The 18913-nt window shown below is 53.2% G+C and overlaps 2 protein-coding genes across 2 annotated transcripts; both read right to left on the bottom strand.

The window, feature by feature from the left end:
- Window positions 1–164: 164 nt before the first annotated feature.
- N7473_008608 (type I polyketide synthase) lies at window positions 165–8258 on the bottom strand (the record flags this gene model as incomplete). The annotated part of the gene is made up of 6 exons (XM_057154548.1): window positions 165–1001; window positions 1061–7352; window positions 7411–7744; window positions 7802–7859; window positions 7919–8005; window positions 8061–8258. 6 exons carry the CDS (start codon window positions 8256–8258, stop codon window positions 165–167), a joined length of 7806 nt encoding a protein of 2601 aa, XP_057005678.1.
- A 1370-nt stretch (window positions 8259–9628) lies between these two features.
- N7473_008607 (putative polyketide synthase) lies at window positions 9629–17806 on the bottom strand (the record flags this gene model as incomplete). The annotated part of the gene is made up of 1 exon (XM_057154547.1): window positions 9629–17806. The coding sequence occupies one exon, from the start codon at window positions 17804–17806 to the stop codon at window positions 9629–9631; it is 8178 nt and encodes a 2725-aa protein (XP_057005677.1).
- Window positions 17807–18913: the final 1107 nt, after the last annotated feature.

Below are 18913 nucleotides of genomic sequence, written 5' to 3'. Positions count from 1 at the left end.
ATAAAATGGCACGGCCGGAGAGAACAACCTAAAAGGGAAAGAGGTAAACAGAACAAACATGTGTCGTCAGTCACATGACCACCATCCCACCAATCTTTTTTCTATCTTGAAAAGGCAGCCAGATGTATTTTTGCATAATGAAAGAAAACTGAAGGAGACAAGGATCATGCCTTGAATCGATCCCACTGAACATGTGTACTCTTGGCAGCAACATCAGCCGCGAGGGCTGCCAAAGACGGGCTCTGCATGATACCGAAGATGGACACCTCGGCACCGGCATGTTGCAGCAGCATGTTGCGCAGCTCCACAGAAACCAACGAGTCGATACCGAAGTGGGCGGGCTTATTTGCCAGGTCAATGTCGGAGGCAGGGAGCATGAAGATATCCGATAGCTTCTCCGCGATCGCAACGCCGACAAGGTCAACCGCCTCAACCGATGAGGACGCGGCAGCCAGTCGACTGCCCAGCGAACCGGAACCGTCTGCAGCACCCGCATTCTTCTGGCCACCCTCAGCCGGCTGCAATGCTACGAATCGAGCATCGCGCCCCAGAGGAGAGTCACCGTCGATCTTCCAGTGCGAACCAGGTCCAGTGTGCAACCCGATCACGACCTGAGGCTCATATGGCGAGAGGATAGCACTGTCCAGAACGGCCAAGACCTGCTCCTCGTTAATGGGGATATGGCCAATACGCTGAAGACGAGACAGAACGCCAGCTGTCTCCTGAGCGACGCCAATTCCCTTGACAGCGCCGAGGTCAATTGCCACGGCTGGGAGACCTCGCGCAACACGCCAACGGGCAAGCGCGTCTTGATAAGATCCGGCTGCCGCATAGTTGGCCTGGCTGGCATTGCCGGTGACACCGACCACAGACGAGAGAATCACGAAGAAATCCAAACTTCCGGGGGTGTCAAATGCTTGATGCAGGTTCCATGTACCGTGGACCTTTGGCTGGACGGCCGCTTGCCAATTGGCCAGCGACATCTGCTCGAAAACAGTATCCTATAAAGGTAGAGATGTCAGCAAAAATATCGCCTTGGAGCTTTAAGGGGCTCACTCACTTGCAACACCATGGCTGCCTGGATCACACCACGAACGGGCGGGAGGCCAATTTCCTCACAACGGCGCAATGCGCGAATAAGATCGTCCTTGTCCGAGACGTTGCAACTCACAGCCCCGACCAGAGCGCCAGTCGCACGAAGATCATTGAGGAAGACCCGATTATGACCGCCACGACCAGCACTTCGCGACATGAAGATCAGATTCTTGGCTCCACGTGCTACCATCCAGTGCGCGATCGATCGACCAATTCCTCCCAGGCCACCTACTATGAGATAGGATACTTCAGGGGAGAACTTGGCCGTCGGAGTTCGCGGACGGACTGGCACCATCTCTTGTGGCCCTGTGGAAAGGACAACCTTACCCATATGCTTGCCGGTCTGAAGCAAACGGAAGGCCTTCGCAAAGTCGCCCATTGGGAAGGCCGTGACCGGGTGCACGGGAGCAATTGCCTGACTCTCCAGGAGCTGAGTTATCGCATTCAGCACGCGATGCACCTCGAGAGGGCTGTGCTGCATCGAGGCCAAGAGATAGAACGCTGAAAAGGAAACCTGGCGAGTAAATGGTCGCATCTCGAGATGACTGTTAATTTCCAGGTCTCGCTTGCCAATCTCCAAGAAGTGGCCGAACGGAGCCAGCACATTGAAGCTCTCCTGCAGCAGGGGCCCGGCAAGCGAATTGACAACGGCGTCAACACCACGGCCATGAGTAGCAGCCAGGACCCCGGCAGCAAAGGATGCATCGCGACTGCTGAAGATATGGTCATCTGGGATGCCGTACTTGGTTTTCACCAGGTCACGTTTCTCAGCAGATCCAACGGTCGCATAGATCTCGAGGCCCAAATGCTTTGCGATCATGATCGCGGCTTGCCCGACACCGCCAGCTGCGGCGTGAATCAAGACAGTCTGGCCACGTCGCAGACGAGCCATGTCAATCAGGCATATATACGCGGTGCAAAAGATGACGGGCAGCGAGGCAGCATCCTCGAAGCTGAGCCCTTCGGGCATATGCGCAACGTTGGTCCACTCGACACGAACACGACTGCCGAAGGGTCCACGTAGCAGACAGAATACTTTATCACCGACGGCGTAGCCATGGATGGCAGCCTCAGCCCCGACACGCTTTATGATTCCAGAGCACTCCAGGCCCATGACTCGTTCGTGGAGCTGGCCCATGGCCACCATCACGTCACGGAAGTTGACACCATAAGCGCGTGGCTCGACCTCAATTAGGTTGGAGGGGAGAGCAGACTTGTCATTGATGGCAGCCATCGCAGGGTCATCATCGAAAGCAATAGTGTCCATCAAACCAGGCATCCCAACGTGCATGCTCAGAGGGCGGTCCAGCTGGTACAACGGCTGACTGACTAGGGTCGACGGGCCCTGATCGGCAACATCATCGGGGGAGACCGCCTTGCTCCGGACCTGGTTCTTGAGAATCCTTGGGATCAGGATGACACCGTCGCGCACCGCGTACTCGAAGTCGCCAGGCTGAGGATCGACAGTATAGCTTTTCTCGGAGGCAGTGCTACCGAAGCTTGCCTGCAAGACTTGCAGGATTGCAGGCACGCTATCCACAGACCAAATTGGAGTAACGGGATCCAGATCCAAAGTCGCGAAGAGGCGAGTTGGATACTCGTTCCGCAGAGCCCGAAGGAATCCCTGAGCGAGTGCCAGCTCCGGGTCCTGGCAGTCGACTGCGGCGCCCCGTGTGACCCAGAGCAGACCTTTGGAGTTCATAACCATTGTTCTGATACCTTCCATGGTCTCCGTATCCAAGTCTCTGAGGAGAGATTTCTCGATCTCTGCCACAAAGACGCAGATCTTGCCTGCAAGTGAGGCTAGGGGCAGTGATTCAATAGCAAAGATATTGGGTCGCGAACCAGCACCGGAACCAGCCTCGGATATTTCGTGTTGCAAAGATGCCAGCCAGGTCGAATCGAGAGCAGGCTCCGCCTTGTTGCTGGTAATGAGCACAATATCTTGCGACGGGGGTGGCTGCGTCGGGGTAGCAAACGGCACAGTTGCAAGCATCGCACTTGTCGTGTACATTTCGATGGCTTCACAGTCAGGAATGTGGACATCCACTCCACTAAATCCTGAGGCTTTGAGTGAGTGTTCCCAAGACTGGAGACTGAGCGAAGGACAGTGCTCGCCAGCAAGCTCATCATTGTCCTGCCACCACTCAGAAAGCAGACCGAACACGAATTGCCGGTCAAGATCATCTTGGGTAGTTTCAACCAGAAGCAGCTTACCCCCTGGCTTGATGAGACTGTGTACATGGCCCAGGCAGTCAGTAATGGAGTTATTGGAGGACAAGGACCGGTCGGCAATGACAAGATCGTAAGCCTGCAACTCGAGGGCCTGGGTAGAGGGGTCCTTTTTGATGTCAAGGGTCTCAAGGGCCAGGATATCACTCCATGCGGCAAACTCTCCGAGAGCCGCGGTCTGAGATTCTTCATCCCATGACTTCTTGGCGATGTGGTAGGATGCAGCCAGTGGACCCCCAGACTCAGTCGTGCCTAAAGCCTGGAGCATGCCAAGTGTTGAATCGGAAGATAGAGCTTCAATCTCGAGGATGGATGCTCGGGGGTTCCTGTGTACGATCTGGCGCAGCAAAGCAGCGGCCTGTGATAGAGTCCTCGGGTGATCTTGCTGCTTGTACTGCTCCAGCAACCCGTCGTCCAGAATCAATTCCATGGCCTTTTCGCCACGAAGGATAGCATGCAGGTTCTGCCCCAGACGACAAACTATGCTGCCCTTAACGCTGGCTTTGGCAACAAGATCAGTCCGAATCTCGCGCTCAGCCTTGGTGTCGAGGAGCCAAGTTGCGCTGCCAGGACCGAGCTTTCCTTCCTTTGCCTTGGTTTCCTGATCCTGCATCCATGTGTAGAACTTTTCAAGTTCAGGACCAACTTGACGCACTTCATCTGCCGAGATTGTGGCCAATGCTTCCTGGATGAAGTAGAGACACACACGTCGGAGATCAGTTATGGATCGAATCTCATCTTGATCAAGCTCGTGTCTGAGGCTAGCGGTCTGGATCCCGAGGCTTGCATCAGGAGCCCAGTGGACTGTGGTACAGAGCTGTTTTTCCCATGGCTTGTCATCCCCCGTGGAGGCGCTTCTTCCCAAGGACGAGAAAATCAGATTCTTGATCTCGAGAACGGGCTTCGTGCCATCGCCCGCGTCTTTGTCGACCATGGTGATGTCGGCTTCAATACCCTGCGCATCCGCACGGTGCAGGAAAGTGTCGGCCTGGAAGGCATGGCCGATCTGGCTGCTGATCTTGCTCGAAATCCAAATGCGCTCAATTGACTGGAAGACTCTTGGCGAATCCTGGCGGGACTCTGCGCCTGGAAGAGCTGTGAAGGTGGCCTGGGCGGCTGCGTCTAGCAATGCCGGATGCACCACATGGTTATACGGCAGTTCCTTGGCCACTGAAGTATCAGGAACAACAATCTCGCTGATAGACCGCATCTCCTTTCCTGACTGGATAATGCTCTTGATGTTCCTGAAGGTCGGTCCGTACTGGAGCCCGAGCGCTGTCAAGACATTCCACATGTCATCAGGTTCGATCCGTTTGGCGTAGCCAGCCGTTGGGTCCAGCCGTTTCTTGTTCTTCTCGAGCCCGAGACCTGTCGCTTGCTGTGGATCGCCAAACTCGACCAAGATCAATCCGTGGGCATGTTGTGTCCACTCATTATCAGCGGTCACCGAGTATATCTCAAATTGCTTCCAGCCTCGCACGCCGATTGCCTTTTCATCGGCCGGTCGCAACACAGTCTGGATCTCGAGACCGTCTGTGGTGTCCGGAATCACGAGGGCCTGCAGGACATCCACATCCCTGATCTGGTAACCAGCAATCTCCCTGGGACTTGATTCGCCTTGTTCCTCTGCGATCAGGTCGATCTGTTGCCGAACTGCTTCAATAGCAAGAGAGATGAAACCACACCCGGGGTAAAGGATATTGGACTGGATCATATGATCCCGGACCCACAGCGATTCTGTGGGACGGAGGATGTGTCTCCACGATGGCACGTTGAGATTAGTACCAGGGACTAACTGGCCAAGAAGGTGATGAGGAGCTTGGGAGCGCTCTCTCAATGCCTTGTTAACTCTCGGCTCAATCCAGTGCCTCACTGAGTGGTTCCAAGGGTAAGGGGGGAGATTCGTGAGCACTCGAATCTCAGACCCCTTGCCATGAGGGAAGTTGATTGCCTCCATATCAACCGGGTAGCCCTCGCGGATCAAATTGGCTGCCAGGGCTTGAAGGCTGTCCATCGCATTGGTGTGTCGAACGAGGCAGCCGTAATACGGCAGCTTAATGCCTTCGAAGTCCGGAAGGCCTAGTACTTCCTGGATAGGTCCTCCAAGGGCAGTGTGCGGGCCAACCTCGACAACTAGGTCAATACTGGAAGGAGAGGCATCCGACTCAGGGTCAAAATCGCCCAACACCATCTCCGTAAACGCATCGACGAAGAGCACGGGTTTCAGCAAGCTAGCAACCCAGTGGTCTGCGTCTGCAACAGTTGTCGCATTGGTCACGCGGTAACCGGTTACTGGGGATGCGTAGACGATTGAATCCGTACGGTTCCCCATTTTGGCTCCACCATCTTGCATATTTCGGAGTGCCTTCCGGTAGTCCTCCGCAATAGGCGCCATGTGGTGAGAGTGGTAAGCAGTTTCCACTCGAAGTCGGCGGCCAAAGACTCCATCCTTCTGAAGCACTTCCTCCAGCTCCAGTACAGCGGGAAGATCACCGGCCACTGTTGTACTCGACGGGCTGTTAATGCAGGCAACGACGGCTTTCGTATCACTGGTGAGGTTTTTCAAGTAGCGCTCGGCTTCACGATGACCGAGACCTACCGCAATCATACCTCCTTTGGCAGTAGAGCGCTGGCTCAAATCAGCCGCCAGCTTGCTGCGGAAGTATGCGATTCCCATGGCCCTGCGGAGAGTGATTGCCCCAACTGCATAGGCTGCCGCAATCTCGCCACTGGAGTGACTGGTCACAGCGGTGGGCTTGATGCCCCAAGTATCCATCAGACGAACCAGGGAGATCTGCACGGCAACACATATGGGGATACTAAACCCGGTTCCGTTTACTCGAGTGCTTTCGGCATCGCGGTGAAGCTCTTCCATCAGAGACCAGTCCGCACCAAGGTCCTTGAGAATAGCATCGGCCTCCTTGATCGACGCCCCAAAGACCGGGTAGGCTGTAATCAATTCCCTCCCCATGGCATACCATTGAGCACCCTGTCCAGTAAACACCATGCCAATTCTCGGCTGCAGTGAAGCAACCTTGGACGCCCGGAAGTTACGGGACTCGAGTGCTGTAGCAGCTGCAGCAATACCCTGGGTAATAGAAAGAGGGTACGTAGCAATCCAAGGGAAGACAGTACGACGTTGTCCCAGGGTGTAAGAAAGTTGCTGTAGGAGTGCCTTGGCATCTGATTCGCTAAGACCCTTCTTCTCCTGCTCGTCGAGGAATTTCTTCAGGTTAGAGACGATAGCTTTAGTAGTCAGTTCGTCTTTGCCGCTGAGGATGAATAGGTTTGTCTCGTAGCTTGGCGATGGTAGTGAGTCAATGCCGTTTTGAGCACCATTGCTCTTGCTGAATGCCCCAGTGCCCAGACTCTGGAGCCAATATTCTCCGTCTTCCATGATGACATGTGAATTGCTTCCACCGTAGCCAAAGTTGTTGACAGAAGCACGGCGAACAGTCCCTGGAAGAGCAGGCCAATCTTCCAATTCTCTGGCAACCTTGATGCCCCATTCCTCCAGCGAGAGCTTCGGGTTGGGATTCTTAAAGTTGATAGATGGCGGAATCATGCCGTGTTCCATGGCCAGAGTGACTTTGATGACACTGGCGAGTCCACTAGTCGCCTCAGTGTGGCCGATGTTCGTCTTCACAGATCCAATACGCAGAGGCTCGATCGCGGAGCGTTTCTTGCCTTGGAAGACTGAAGCAATCGACCCGACTTCAATTGGGTCACCCGTTGGTGTGCCAGTTCCGTGTGCCTCGAAGTACTGAGTGCCGAGAGGGTCAATGCATGCCCGAGCGTAGCAGTCGCGCATCAAGCTTTGCTGGGCGTCTTTGCTCGGTGAGGTGATGGTCTCGGTCTTGCCATCCTGGTTCAGCAAAGTTTCACGAATAACGGAGCGAATTGGGTCGCCATTTGCAATGGCGTCTCGGAGACGCTTGATAACAATTGTGGCCACGCCCTCGCCACGACCATACCCATTGGCACGAGAATCAAATGCAAAGCATCGACCATCAGGCGATAGGAACCTACAGGTCGAATCCGAATGTTAGTCATGATCCTTATAACTTCTATGGCATTACGTACCCTAAAGATCCCATTGCCTTGAAGTTATCTGGGTTGATCAAGATGTTGGTACCGCCAACAACGCTCATGTCACTCTCCTTGCTCCGCAGACTCTGAACAGCCTGGTGCAGAGCGACGAGGGCAGTCGAGCAGCCAGTGTCAATGGTCATACTTGCGCCACGGAAATCGAAGAAATGAGAGATGCGATTAGAGGCCATCGCCGTTCCTGAACCAGTCAGGAGATATCGTGGAAGGTTATCTTCATCGCGGATCAAAGAATCTCTATAATCATGAACAAATGTGCCGGCAAATACAGACGTGTTTGTGCCCGCGACTTGCGCGAGTGGGAGACCGGCTGTTTCTCAGGTAAGCTCTCTATCACAGAAGAGTTGTAGCGGGTGACTCAACTTACCATTCTCCAAGGCTTCGTAAACCGACTCTAGTTGCAGCCGGAATTGAGGATCTAACGTCTATCGGTGCATCATATCAGCCATCTCCCTTCGTAGCACGCCGCGTGGATCAAACTTACCGCGGCAGTTTCGGCGGAATAATTAAAAAATGCAGCGTCGAATAGTCCAACATCCTCTTTCATGAAGTGAGCACCTTTGACATGCATCTAATTGCGCCCATTAATACCTGTCTTCAATCCACATCAGAGGCAGACAACCTACTGTGCTCAGTTTCTCGTTGTTGGGATGATAGGCGCCCTTGGGATTGAAACGAGAGGCTGAAATCTCGCTCCAGGCACTTTTCCCTTCGGCCAGCAAGTCCCACAAGCCTGAGGGGTTGGATGCTTCACCAGCAAACTTGCATCCTATGCCAATGATGGCGATGGGCTCACTAGCCCAAGCTGGCCCGGCGCTTCCCATGGTCGTGTGGAAGAAATGATTACAAAAAAACCGTGGGTGGGAAAGCAACCGAGAGAAGAGAGTCCAGAGAGGATGCTATAGGATGATTTCAGGTCGAGTAGTCTATAAGTCTAAAGGATGGATGGAAGGTGGTTTGGTAGAAACTAGCTGGTCAAGATGGCTGCTTCGCGGTTTAACTGCCCAGTATAAGGGCCTTGTTCCCGACCATGGTGGACACGCTGCAGGAACCGGGCTAGAACATGCAAAGCGTGTAATTGACACATCTGGAACGACTTTCCGGCGTTTTTTGGTCTGTATTATGAGGTGAGATACGGTCGGGGCGCGCCTTGTTGAAGATGTGCCGGAATAAAGAGACGCGTCTCCCTCCGGACTTGCAAAAAGTCCGCCTAAAACTGCGGCCCGCCCAGGGGTACTTTCAGCGTCAAACGAGTACCTACGGCTGTGAGACCCTGTCCCGCCTTTAAGGACGGTCTTTTAGATATAGACGTAAACTCTCAAAATAAAAGGCCTAAATCGTACCAACATACATGGACCGAGTGTTCACAAAAATGAGTAAGTAACTTCCATGGACGTTGATAATAGATGCAGATAACACAACAGTGATGGAAAATATATATCCAGTGAGATCGACAAGATTCCCTATGAAATTTTCTCTACATTCTAAGTAATAAGACAGCAAGACGTTATTCCAATGAGCTACGAGCTACTCATCTCTTTTAAAATAGAAGACGGTAACGAGAAAGCTAGAAGGAGTATTGAGATTGGGAGCTAGAGTATAGTAGTTGTCTGGAGTATTCCCCGTAGTCTGTCGCTCTCCTTGTAGTTTTCGGCATCTCATGTTTGTTTGCACTGTTTGTTTCCTAGCCAAAGAACCTGATGGCTTCAGAACAAATCAGTTTTCAGGCACACAATAAACACGTTCTACCAACTACAGTTGGCTCAATTGATTTTCGAGATGGAGATGACTCAGTTTCAAGAGGCAAATAAACCTTTGGGCCTGGTTTGAGAGCCGTCACTCACTCTTACGTCTGATGCGACCGTGGAGAATTGATATGATTTGTGGTGCTTCGCCCTGCAAGCCTGGAATTATTTACTATCTATTCTTTGAACAAAGATAAGGTAAGGTGAAGTAACTGTACGACCGAGTGGGATCTTTTAATTAGAAAACATATAGTAAATGACTATGGAAGAGATATTGAAAGGGAATCAAAGAGAGATCAAAAGAAATACCGAAACCTAGCCATAAGGATTTGGATCTACTTACTCATAAACACCCGTAGCAAAAACACAAGAATTAGAAATGCACAGCAATATATTCCACGGAAGATCAAATCTAGTATCAACAAAGCAAAACTGCTGAAAACATCAAATTACGATGAAAGAAATCCCATCTCCTTCCAAGTTCTGACATATCCCTCGACAACCTCCGAACTCAGCGGCCCCAGAGAAGCCATGGTCTTCGAATGCTCCTTGGTCTTGGTCGTATCCAAAATCAGCCCACCACAAGACATGCGCTCGTAGTCATCCTCCAAGAAGTACACAATGCGGGAAGCTGGGTTCTCCGACTCTTGCAGTGGTGAACGGGTAATCCGTCGAAGCCAGTTGCGGTATGTGACGATCGCGTTGGTGGGGATGCCAAGAGCACGCGCCAGAACGGGAGACATCTCCTTCCATGACTGACCAACTGGATTGTCAATGTGATAGACGGGGTATGCCTCGGGTGCATTTTCTTCATTGCCAATATGCAACAATTCCGAAATGGAAGCTGCAGCTGCGTCGACAGGGACCCATTGCATCGTCCCGTCCAGGTCGGGCCATGCGCGCAAGGACTGGGCAGACTTCACCATGAACGGAAAGTGTTCAACGGGATTCCAGACACCACTGGTCGTGGAACCTGCGATCTGACCTGGGCGGACGACCATCGGTCGGAAGAGAGCAGGATATTTGTGCAGTGTTTCATCCAGCATGCGCTCGCAGACCCATTTACCTTCACAGTAGCCCGTAGGCAGAACGGCAGAGATGGGCACCCGCTCCTCGGGAATGCGCCCTCGGCCTGCATGGCCAACAACACCGATAGAGGTAACAAGCTGGAATCCAATGCGGCGGAAGCCATCATCGGACTGCGAACAGCAAGCGGCGTCGCGTGCCAGATCCAAGAGATGACGCATGGTCTGGAACTGAGGGAGGAAGCCTGGAAGAGGCCGGGTGCCACTCATGGGCCAGGCGTTGTGCACGATGTGCGTGACATTCTGCACTAACCATTGATATTCAGACGCCTCGATGCCGAGTTGCGACTGGGAGGTGTCCGTTTCAAGAATTCGGAGCTTGGAAGTAGCAGCGGAAGAAAGGGAGATACCGCGACTGGAAAAAGCATCAGCTTGTCGGGTCTCAACTGCCGTGAAGCCCCTGCGACGGTTCACGCAAACAACGCTTTTGACGTCGGGATTTTCAGCAAACGCAGCAGCCAGATGCGAGCCCAGACTGCCAGTGGCTCCGGTGACTAACACAACAGCATCATGTAGGTTCTGACACGATTTGCCATCTCTCTTTGCGCTGGCCTCGTCCAGACTGGGTGTGGCCCAGGCTGCCGTGTGCTCAGCGACGTACTTCGCGGCTTCCGCTTCTCGTGTCGCTAGATCGCGCGTTGGCTGCTCAGGCAACTTGGCCGGTGATGGTGAGATCGGCAAAGGGTTCATGACAGGACCGCTCGCCAACGCAACCACAACTCGCTGAATGTTGTTCTCGGGTAAGTGTCCATCAGTCCAATCGACATGACCAAAGCCGGCGCTCTGGAGATCGCGTGTCCATCGTTCAGTAGGAACAACCGCATGGGTGCGTCCATCGTCGAACATCCACCAACCTTCGAAGAGACCAAAGATCAGGTTAGACAGTGGAGTATCTTCGGTCTGTTCGAGCATCATGAGCATGCCGTCCGGCCTCAGGGCCTTGTGAACGTTCTTCGCAGATTCGACCAGGTTGTGCGTTGCATGAACGGCGTTACTGGCGATGATGATATGTTGGCCACAGATATCCTCCGCAGGGACCTTCTCAATGTCGTGGACAGCAAAGCGCATGAATGGGTATTGCTTGCCCATTGTTCGTCTCGCTGCGGCAACCATAGATGGGGACAGATCAGTGAAGGTATACTCCACTTGGATATTCAAGGATGCCAGCAATGGCACGAGAATCTGCGTCGTGCCACCCGTTCCGGCACCCATCTCCAATATCTTGAGTGTTCCTTGCTGACTCCTTGAATTTACATGATTGGCAAGAAGGGCGAGGAAATCGCCCATCTGCTCTCCAAGCAGGGCGGCGAAAGGGTTGTGCCGATAGTGTCCTGCCATAAGTTCACGACCCTCGCTCGAACCGAAGAGAATCTTGATACCGTCGGTCTCGCCTTTGAGAATCTTGGCCAGGGGCTTTCCAGCATGGTATATCAGTTTCGCTGTCACTGCCCAGTCCGGGAATTCGTTGATGAAGTCCTCCATCAGGGCCTCGCTGGGCTTGGACGGCACTGCGACACCAGTCCTTGTCACCTGGCCGCTGGTAGGATCAACATCGAACAGACGAGCGTCATCCCCCAAAAAGCTGTATAGCCATTCCACAAGGCGGTTGTATTCTGGCTGGTAGGGAATGCGGGGGAGATTGTCGCCCTTGGTCGCAGATTGCAGAGAACAGTCTAGCTGCTCAAAGGCCTCCACGATCAAAGCAACACACAGTCGGCTGGTGCCAGCAATGATGTGACTGTCCACATTGTCCACATGATGTTGCCGAAGCTTCTGATCGGTGCTAATTTTGACCTTGCCGAAGCACTCCAAGATATCTGTGGACGTGAGCTCGAGGCTCTGATTGACAACGGCAGACTTGACTGGATCAGGTGTAGGGATCCTGGTGTCTTCACCGGACGGGGGAGTGGCCAATGTATCACCTTCACTGCTTGACCAGTCATCTTCGTCCGAGGAGGACTCGCTGCTGGCGGCGTCTGCTCCAGCATCACCAGCGGCAGCATTGCCGCCCTCGCCGAACAAGACACCAGAGATGACAGTGACAAGTTGACGAACACTTGTGGCCTGCAGCAGAGTATCCTGATCCATCGCCTGTTTGAAGACCACCTGGACTTCGCGAGCAAGCTCCATGCCCATGAGCGAGTCGATACCAATGTCGGCGACCTCGGTATCTAGAGTGATCTCGCTGACATCCATACCAGCAACTGTCGCGACAAGCTTTCGAATCTCATCACTGATATCAGGTCGTCCTGAGCTTGCGGGCTTCTTCTCCTTCTTCTTCTTTGGCTGCTTCTTCGAGTGATTGGCCTCACTGCGAATGATATCCCGCTGTTGCGTGGTGAAGCCGGGAGCAATAGACACGTCATCATTGCCTGCAGCTGGCACTGGTGTCGAAGCGCCTGCCACTGCGCTTGTCGAAGTGCGCAAGACTGACTTGTCTTTGGTAAGTTTGGTGAGCATTCTGCTCATGGAAGCCTTGGAGATGCGTGAGTACTGAATTCCCAGCATCACCTCGGCCAGTTCGCTGGTTGCAGCATCAAACACAAAGACGTCACTCAAGTAAGTCGTCTCAGATTGGCGAGTATTGCGGACATATACGTGCCAGTTCTCTTGGGACCGATGAGTGCTAATAATCTGCCGAGGGGACCGCATTGACAAATCAATACCCGTGGCGATATACATGTCACCGTGCGCCAGATCCGTCATGCAGTTGACCCAGATGCCAGCAACCTGACTGAAGCTGTCATCGAGCAGGGTGTCTAGCAGAGTATTGCCGGCATATCGACCCACCACGCGACCGGCACACTCACTCGCAAGACCAATGACCGAGCGAACACCGCGATACATGTCGGCATAGTCAACGAATTCGCCGAAAGTCCGGTAGACATTACGACCTTGCAGAACCTCAACATCCTCATTATCGCCAGCTGAAGCAAGCAACTCAAGAGCGCGAGTGTGTGGGAAGAGACGCTCGAAACGCGCGAACTCGCCCGCGTAAGATGGGTCTTCTGCGGAGCGTACACGAATACGTCCCTGGACATACATCTGCTCATCACGCTCGGACATGACGGAGGTGCTCGAAATGCTCCAGTCCCATTGTGTCAAGTCACCTTCAGCAGACTTGAAGTCCAGCCAGACAATGCGCGAAGGATCGACGCAAAGAGGCGAGTGGTTCACCATGTCATGAACGGTGGGCTGCAACCCATCTTGCTTCCATTGGGGATGAAGACTGAACAAGGCCTCGATTGCCATGTCGACCTGGAGTGTACCCGGGCAAATGGGCGCCGTCAGGGCGATGATGTGGCCTGAGACAAACTTCTTGTACTCTTCCGAGCCCGTGTTGATCCGGAAGCGGGCCCGCTTGGGTGTGCGCTTGCTGCTGGTCTTTTCCTTCTCATCAAGGTAGCCGATGAATGACCAAAGGCCAAGACCCCTCTGGTCATCCTCTTTGCCTTCGGCTGGCCTCTCAATAGGACCCAGAAGCGCTGCAGCCTCCTGGATGGCCTTGACTGGAGACTTGAGATCCAGCCAATGTCGAGACTTCTCGAATTGATACGGTGGGAGGACAAGACTGGCGTATTCGTTGGTCTGGGACGCGTGGTGTGGCCAGAAAGAGACCCGGAGGCCTTGTTTCCAAAGAGAGACCGTCGCATCTGTCAAGCCGTCAAGACCATTGCAGTTTGTGATCTTCACTGGCTGGAAGCCGTGCGAGCTTCCTCCAGTGTGTAGCGCACGGCTTGCCATGACTGTGATTCCGGAGCTGGACCCGGCCTCCAGGAAGATGGCCGAGGGGTGCTTCTCCGCGAGGCGCTGAACTGCCTGACAGAAGAAGACAGGCTTGCGCATGTGTTTCGGCACGTACTGGGCTGTCATCTCAGGGCTTGAGGATCTCGTCTCGGTTGCAAGCTCAAGTGGGATCGAGGGCTGGTTGAACGTCAAGTCCCGGCCAATTTCTTCGAGTTGCTCCACAAGAGGGTCAACAAGGGACGAGTGGAAGGCATTGGTGACATTGAGTCGCTTGCTCTTGATGGCTGAGAACTTTTCCTCCTGTGCAATGGTGTCTGCAATCGCGTCAATGGCCTCCGTGGGACCTGCCAAGGTGAAGCTTCTCACTCCATTGTAACAAGCGATGGCAGCCGGGGCGACCTCAGTATTCCGCTTGCTAAGACGACGGCTAGTGTCGTCTACGAGTTCCTGAGCGAGTGCTGCGTCCGTCTCGATTGCCATCATAGCACCCTTGTCCGTGCCCCAAGACTCCCGAATCACGCGAGCACGTCCTGCCACCAATCGAACGGCGTCAGAGAGGCTCAGAACCCCCGAGATACAGAGTGCAACGAGTTCCCCAAAACTGTGGCCGACAACGGCGGCAATCTTTCCAAATAGGCCGCAATCAATCCACGAGCGAGCACACGAGTACTGCATGGCAAAGAGCATTGTTTGTACGCGGACAGGGTCTTCTTCTGGTGAGCTTGAGAAGATGCCGGGGAAAATGCTGTCGAGGCCGAAGGACTGCATCACAACATCGCACTCGTCAAGGTGGTGTCTGAGGATAGCCACACTGTCATAAAGATGCTTATCTAGGCCAATATAGGTCGAAACTTGGCCACCGAAGCAGAGAATAACAGGACGCTCCGCCTTGGTTGGCTCGATGGACAATGGGGACTCGGTGGAATCCCCAACCGCGATCTGAGAGAGCGCATCTTGCAACTGCTTGACCGAATTTGCGGCGAACGAGATCTTATGGCCCAGTGATGGGTTACAGATCCGGTCAACATTGAAAGAGATGTCGGCTAGGCTCAAAGACCCATGGACCACGGATGGATTCTGCAGGTAGGACGCCAGCTTTCCGGCATACCTCTGAATGCTGCGTGCGTCAAGACCAGAAATCGAAAAAGGGAACCGACGCTGTTGCTCTGCAGTTGCAGCACGCAGCCCCCTTATGGAAGCATCTTCAGCTCCAAAATTGTGGTGTTGAGACTGAGTGACCACCATCGCAGCATTTGAGCCACAGGCGCCATAGTTGTTCAGCAATGCCTTCTTGCTGGTGCTATTGCTCCAAGGACGAAGAGACGTGACGACCTCTAACATATCAGAGGGCGAAGCTTTGATCCCTGGATTCATGTGTGTGAAGCTAGCCTGTGGAGGGATGAAGTTTTTATTCATCATCATCAGGACCTTGATCAAGGAAACGGCGCCTGATGCGCCTTCGGCGTGTCCAATATGACCCTTAACGGATCCTATCGGCAAAGGAGTTGAGCGAACACCAGGTCCGCCCACGGCATTCTTGATGCTCTCATACTCAGCTGGATCTCCAACCGCAGTTCCTGTACCATGAGCTTCGACCAGAGAGATGTCACTTGGAGCAACCTTGGACTCGCGGATGACATCTTGAAACAGTTCCGTGAGAGATGGTGAGTTTGGCACAAACATCGGGGTGCAGTTCTGGTTTTGATACACAGCCGAGCTTGCAATGCAGCCTAGGATTGGGTTTCCGTCGGCGATAGCATCTGACATTCGCTTGAGAAAGACGCAGCCAATTCCCTCGGCTCGACAGAAACCATCTGCCTGCGCATCAAATGGCTTGCATTGACCAGTTGGACTCAGGAAACTGGCCCCAGCCAGGTTCTGAAACCACAGGGGGTTTGTACAGAGAGCAACACCACCTGCAAGGGCCGCATTGCATTCTCCCGTGAGAAGATTGCGGCAGGCCATGTGAATGGCCACTGCAGATGATGAACAGGCTGTGTCGATGGTAATTGCAGGGCCCGTCCATCCGAACCAGTGAGCAACCCTGCCGGCCAGGAAGCTCTGCAGATTTCCCGTGGCTGTGAAGGCATTGGGGCTATGGCATGCCACATTATGCTCATAGTCAACTGCAGGCGAGCCGACAAAAACTCCGACATGGCCTCTGGACCTTTCTTCTTTCCGTGGACTCCGAGTCGCCTCGGTGAAGTAGCCAGACTGCTCGACTGCCTGATATGCCGCCTGGAGCAGGAGGCGTTGTTGTGGGTCAGTCGAGGCAGACTCACGAGGGCTGCGCTTGAAGAACTTGTGGTCGAAAGCGTCAGAGTCCCGGATAAAGTTGGCATACCACTTGCGGGACGGATCTTTATCACCCTCGCGGAACAAAGTGTCAAATGCGATGCGGTCCGGAGTAATGAGTTCGTGCTGTGACTGGCCGGTCTTGAGCATTTCGGCGAATTCATCAAGATCACCGGCCCCAGCAACATTGATCGCCATTCCTACCACGGCAATATCCGAATCATTGAAAGAAACATCACTGCATGGCTGTGCTGGCGGTCCCAGAACTTTGATGGCAGGGCTCGCCTTAGTGCTGCCAGAAAATGGCTGCACTCGTACCTCTGCAGGCAGATCGGCAAAATGGACAAGCCTCAGCCCTAGAGAACGCACTAAAGTTGGTGGAACACATCGATCCGGGCCAAAAGTTGCGATAGTTGCTTCCGAGACGGGGTCGAGGAGAGCCCTCTTGACCGACGCAAAGGTGTCATACCACTTGCATTGTTGCATGAACACGGCACTCAAGGCGACCTCGTGCATAGGACCGGCATCGGTACCGACAGGCTTACCATCTCCAGCATTCGTGTAGGTTGGCAGAGCGAGATGGGAAGCATCTGGAAGCTGCAGGCCAGGGGTGGAACTCAAAAAGCGGAGGAATGCCTCTGTCTTCTCCTTGGTATCGGGTTTCGGGCTGTGGATGTTTCCCTTGAGGCCAACCTCAGCAGTGGTGATTCCAGCTGCTCGCAATCGCCGTATTAGCCGTGGCGCAGCCCTTTCCGTCGTCGTCACCGTGCCCCGTGCTTCGTCGTAGAAGACAGAGGTGTATGCCTCGGGGAAAAGGTCGTCGATCACCCGCTCCATTTCCTGCTTCTGCGCGGCAGTCCGCCATGCCGTTGCAAAGGACTTGGAAGGGCCTTGTCCCTCCTTCTTGCTCCATTCATCTTGGGCATCGATCAGGGCGCCACCCACCATGGCAAGACGGATGGCCACGGCTCCATATTCGTCGACCTCGTTGGCGGTATGGGCACATGCGATTGCGAACGCGCCCAGGAGCCCCATGCAGAACCCCAAAGTTGACGTCTTCTTTTGACCAACCAGCTTCGCGTGGATATCTGTTTCTGCTAGGGCATTGCTGGCCTTTCGCTGCAGTTCCAAATATTGGCGGTATTGCGTCAACTGGGTGAGGACCACTAAAGGTGAGAGCACCACGCTCGGCAAGGCCTCCAGTTCGCGCATAAAGTCACCTCCTTCATTGCCGCTGGTAATTTGTTGGACCCAGGCGTGAAGGTGTGCAATAAGAGGTTTCCCTTTGGCGCCGAGTGCATCGGTGATCTCAGGGATCTGTTTGGCTAGGGTGTCCCAGTAGTCCGGAAGCTCTGCTATAGTCTTGAGGATCCATTCCCGAGCAGGCCCGTCTTGTAGTGTGCTTTGAATCTCGTCCAGGGAATCTTTGTTTAATTTCTCGATTTGTGATCCGAATAAGAGAATAGTTGTTGACTCGCTGGGCTCGGTAAATTTGTTCATCTTTTCGACAGGTGTCTAAGTCTATGGATTGTTGAATCTGAGTTTACAACGTTAGAACTCACTCAATCACTGACTCGCACCACCTTGAAGGGCCAACGGTCTTGCATACCGTACAAATAGTGTATAATGACTGTGATAGGTGATATGAGATAGATCCAAGGGGTCAAATTCGCTTCTCTGTATTAACAACCATAGGTATAGCTATCTTTTTATGGGAGTCTTTTCCTACTTTACGGCGGCGAAATGATGACGGATTTCCCTTAGTGAAGAGTACAAACAAGGCGGACATATTTGGTGCTCCTATTCTCCTGATAAATTCCAATCTTACTCTCAAGTGCTGTAAAATGCTTCCGGGGTGACAGCCGGAAGTACTTTGTAGAGAAGAAATAGTCCGTACGTTACTGCGAAGGATAAGGCAAATAGGTAGACGAATAACTAACAAGGTAGCTAGGTAACTAGTTACCTAGAGTTCCTTAAGATGACTAAACCGGCGAAGCACCCAACCTTCCATCAGCCTTCTTCGTATCGACAGATCGCCCTGCTTACGGTCATCTCTCACAGCATAGACGGTATCTCCGATGCTGATGTTGATCCAGATTGAAACAGGGGCCTGTCACGCTACAGTATCTAACCGGTTCGGAGACGGGGAATTTCAAACTTGTTTTAGCCAGACAGACGGGTGGGGATGGAGAACACTTCTAAGCGCCCATGTCTGCTTCACATGATGTGCATTTCGGAGAAATAGATCCATGATCTTGATGGCGCAGCACTTGCCGAGAACGCGGCAAACTAAAGGAGAAATTAAAAGTCCGAGTGTCGATCCTTCGTTATGCAGGGATCGACCTCGTATCTAGTACTCTACGACAGTATTTAGGCGAAAAGCTTATCAATCGGTGTCCCCTTGCATGATTACATTACAATGGGAACGCAGCATGGGTAACACGGACCATATCGAGCACTGTTCATCCCCTGGCAGATACGATGTCGATCACCTCGACTAAGCCAAAAGTACGAAAATCCGTAAGTTCCGAAGATGCCGTCCTGACTCCTGTGGGATCCACCGGCATGCATTGGTTTTCTCTGACTGTTCTTTTGACTTTTGCTTTC

This window comes from Penicillium subrubescens, assembly GCF_028828155.1.
Source record: "Penicillium subrubescens strain IBT 31985 chromosome Unknown utg000006l_segment0_segment0, whole genome shotgun sequence".
Lineage (NCBI taxonomy): Eukaryota > Fungi > Ascomycota > Eurotiomycetes > Eurotiales > Aspergillaceae > Penicillium > Penicillium subrubescens.
The sequence above is the reverse complement of the archived record's forward strand: the minus strand, read 5'-3'. Positions and strand labels throughout refer to the sequence as shown.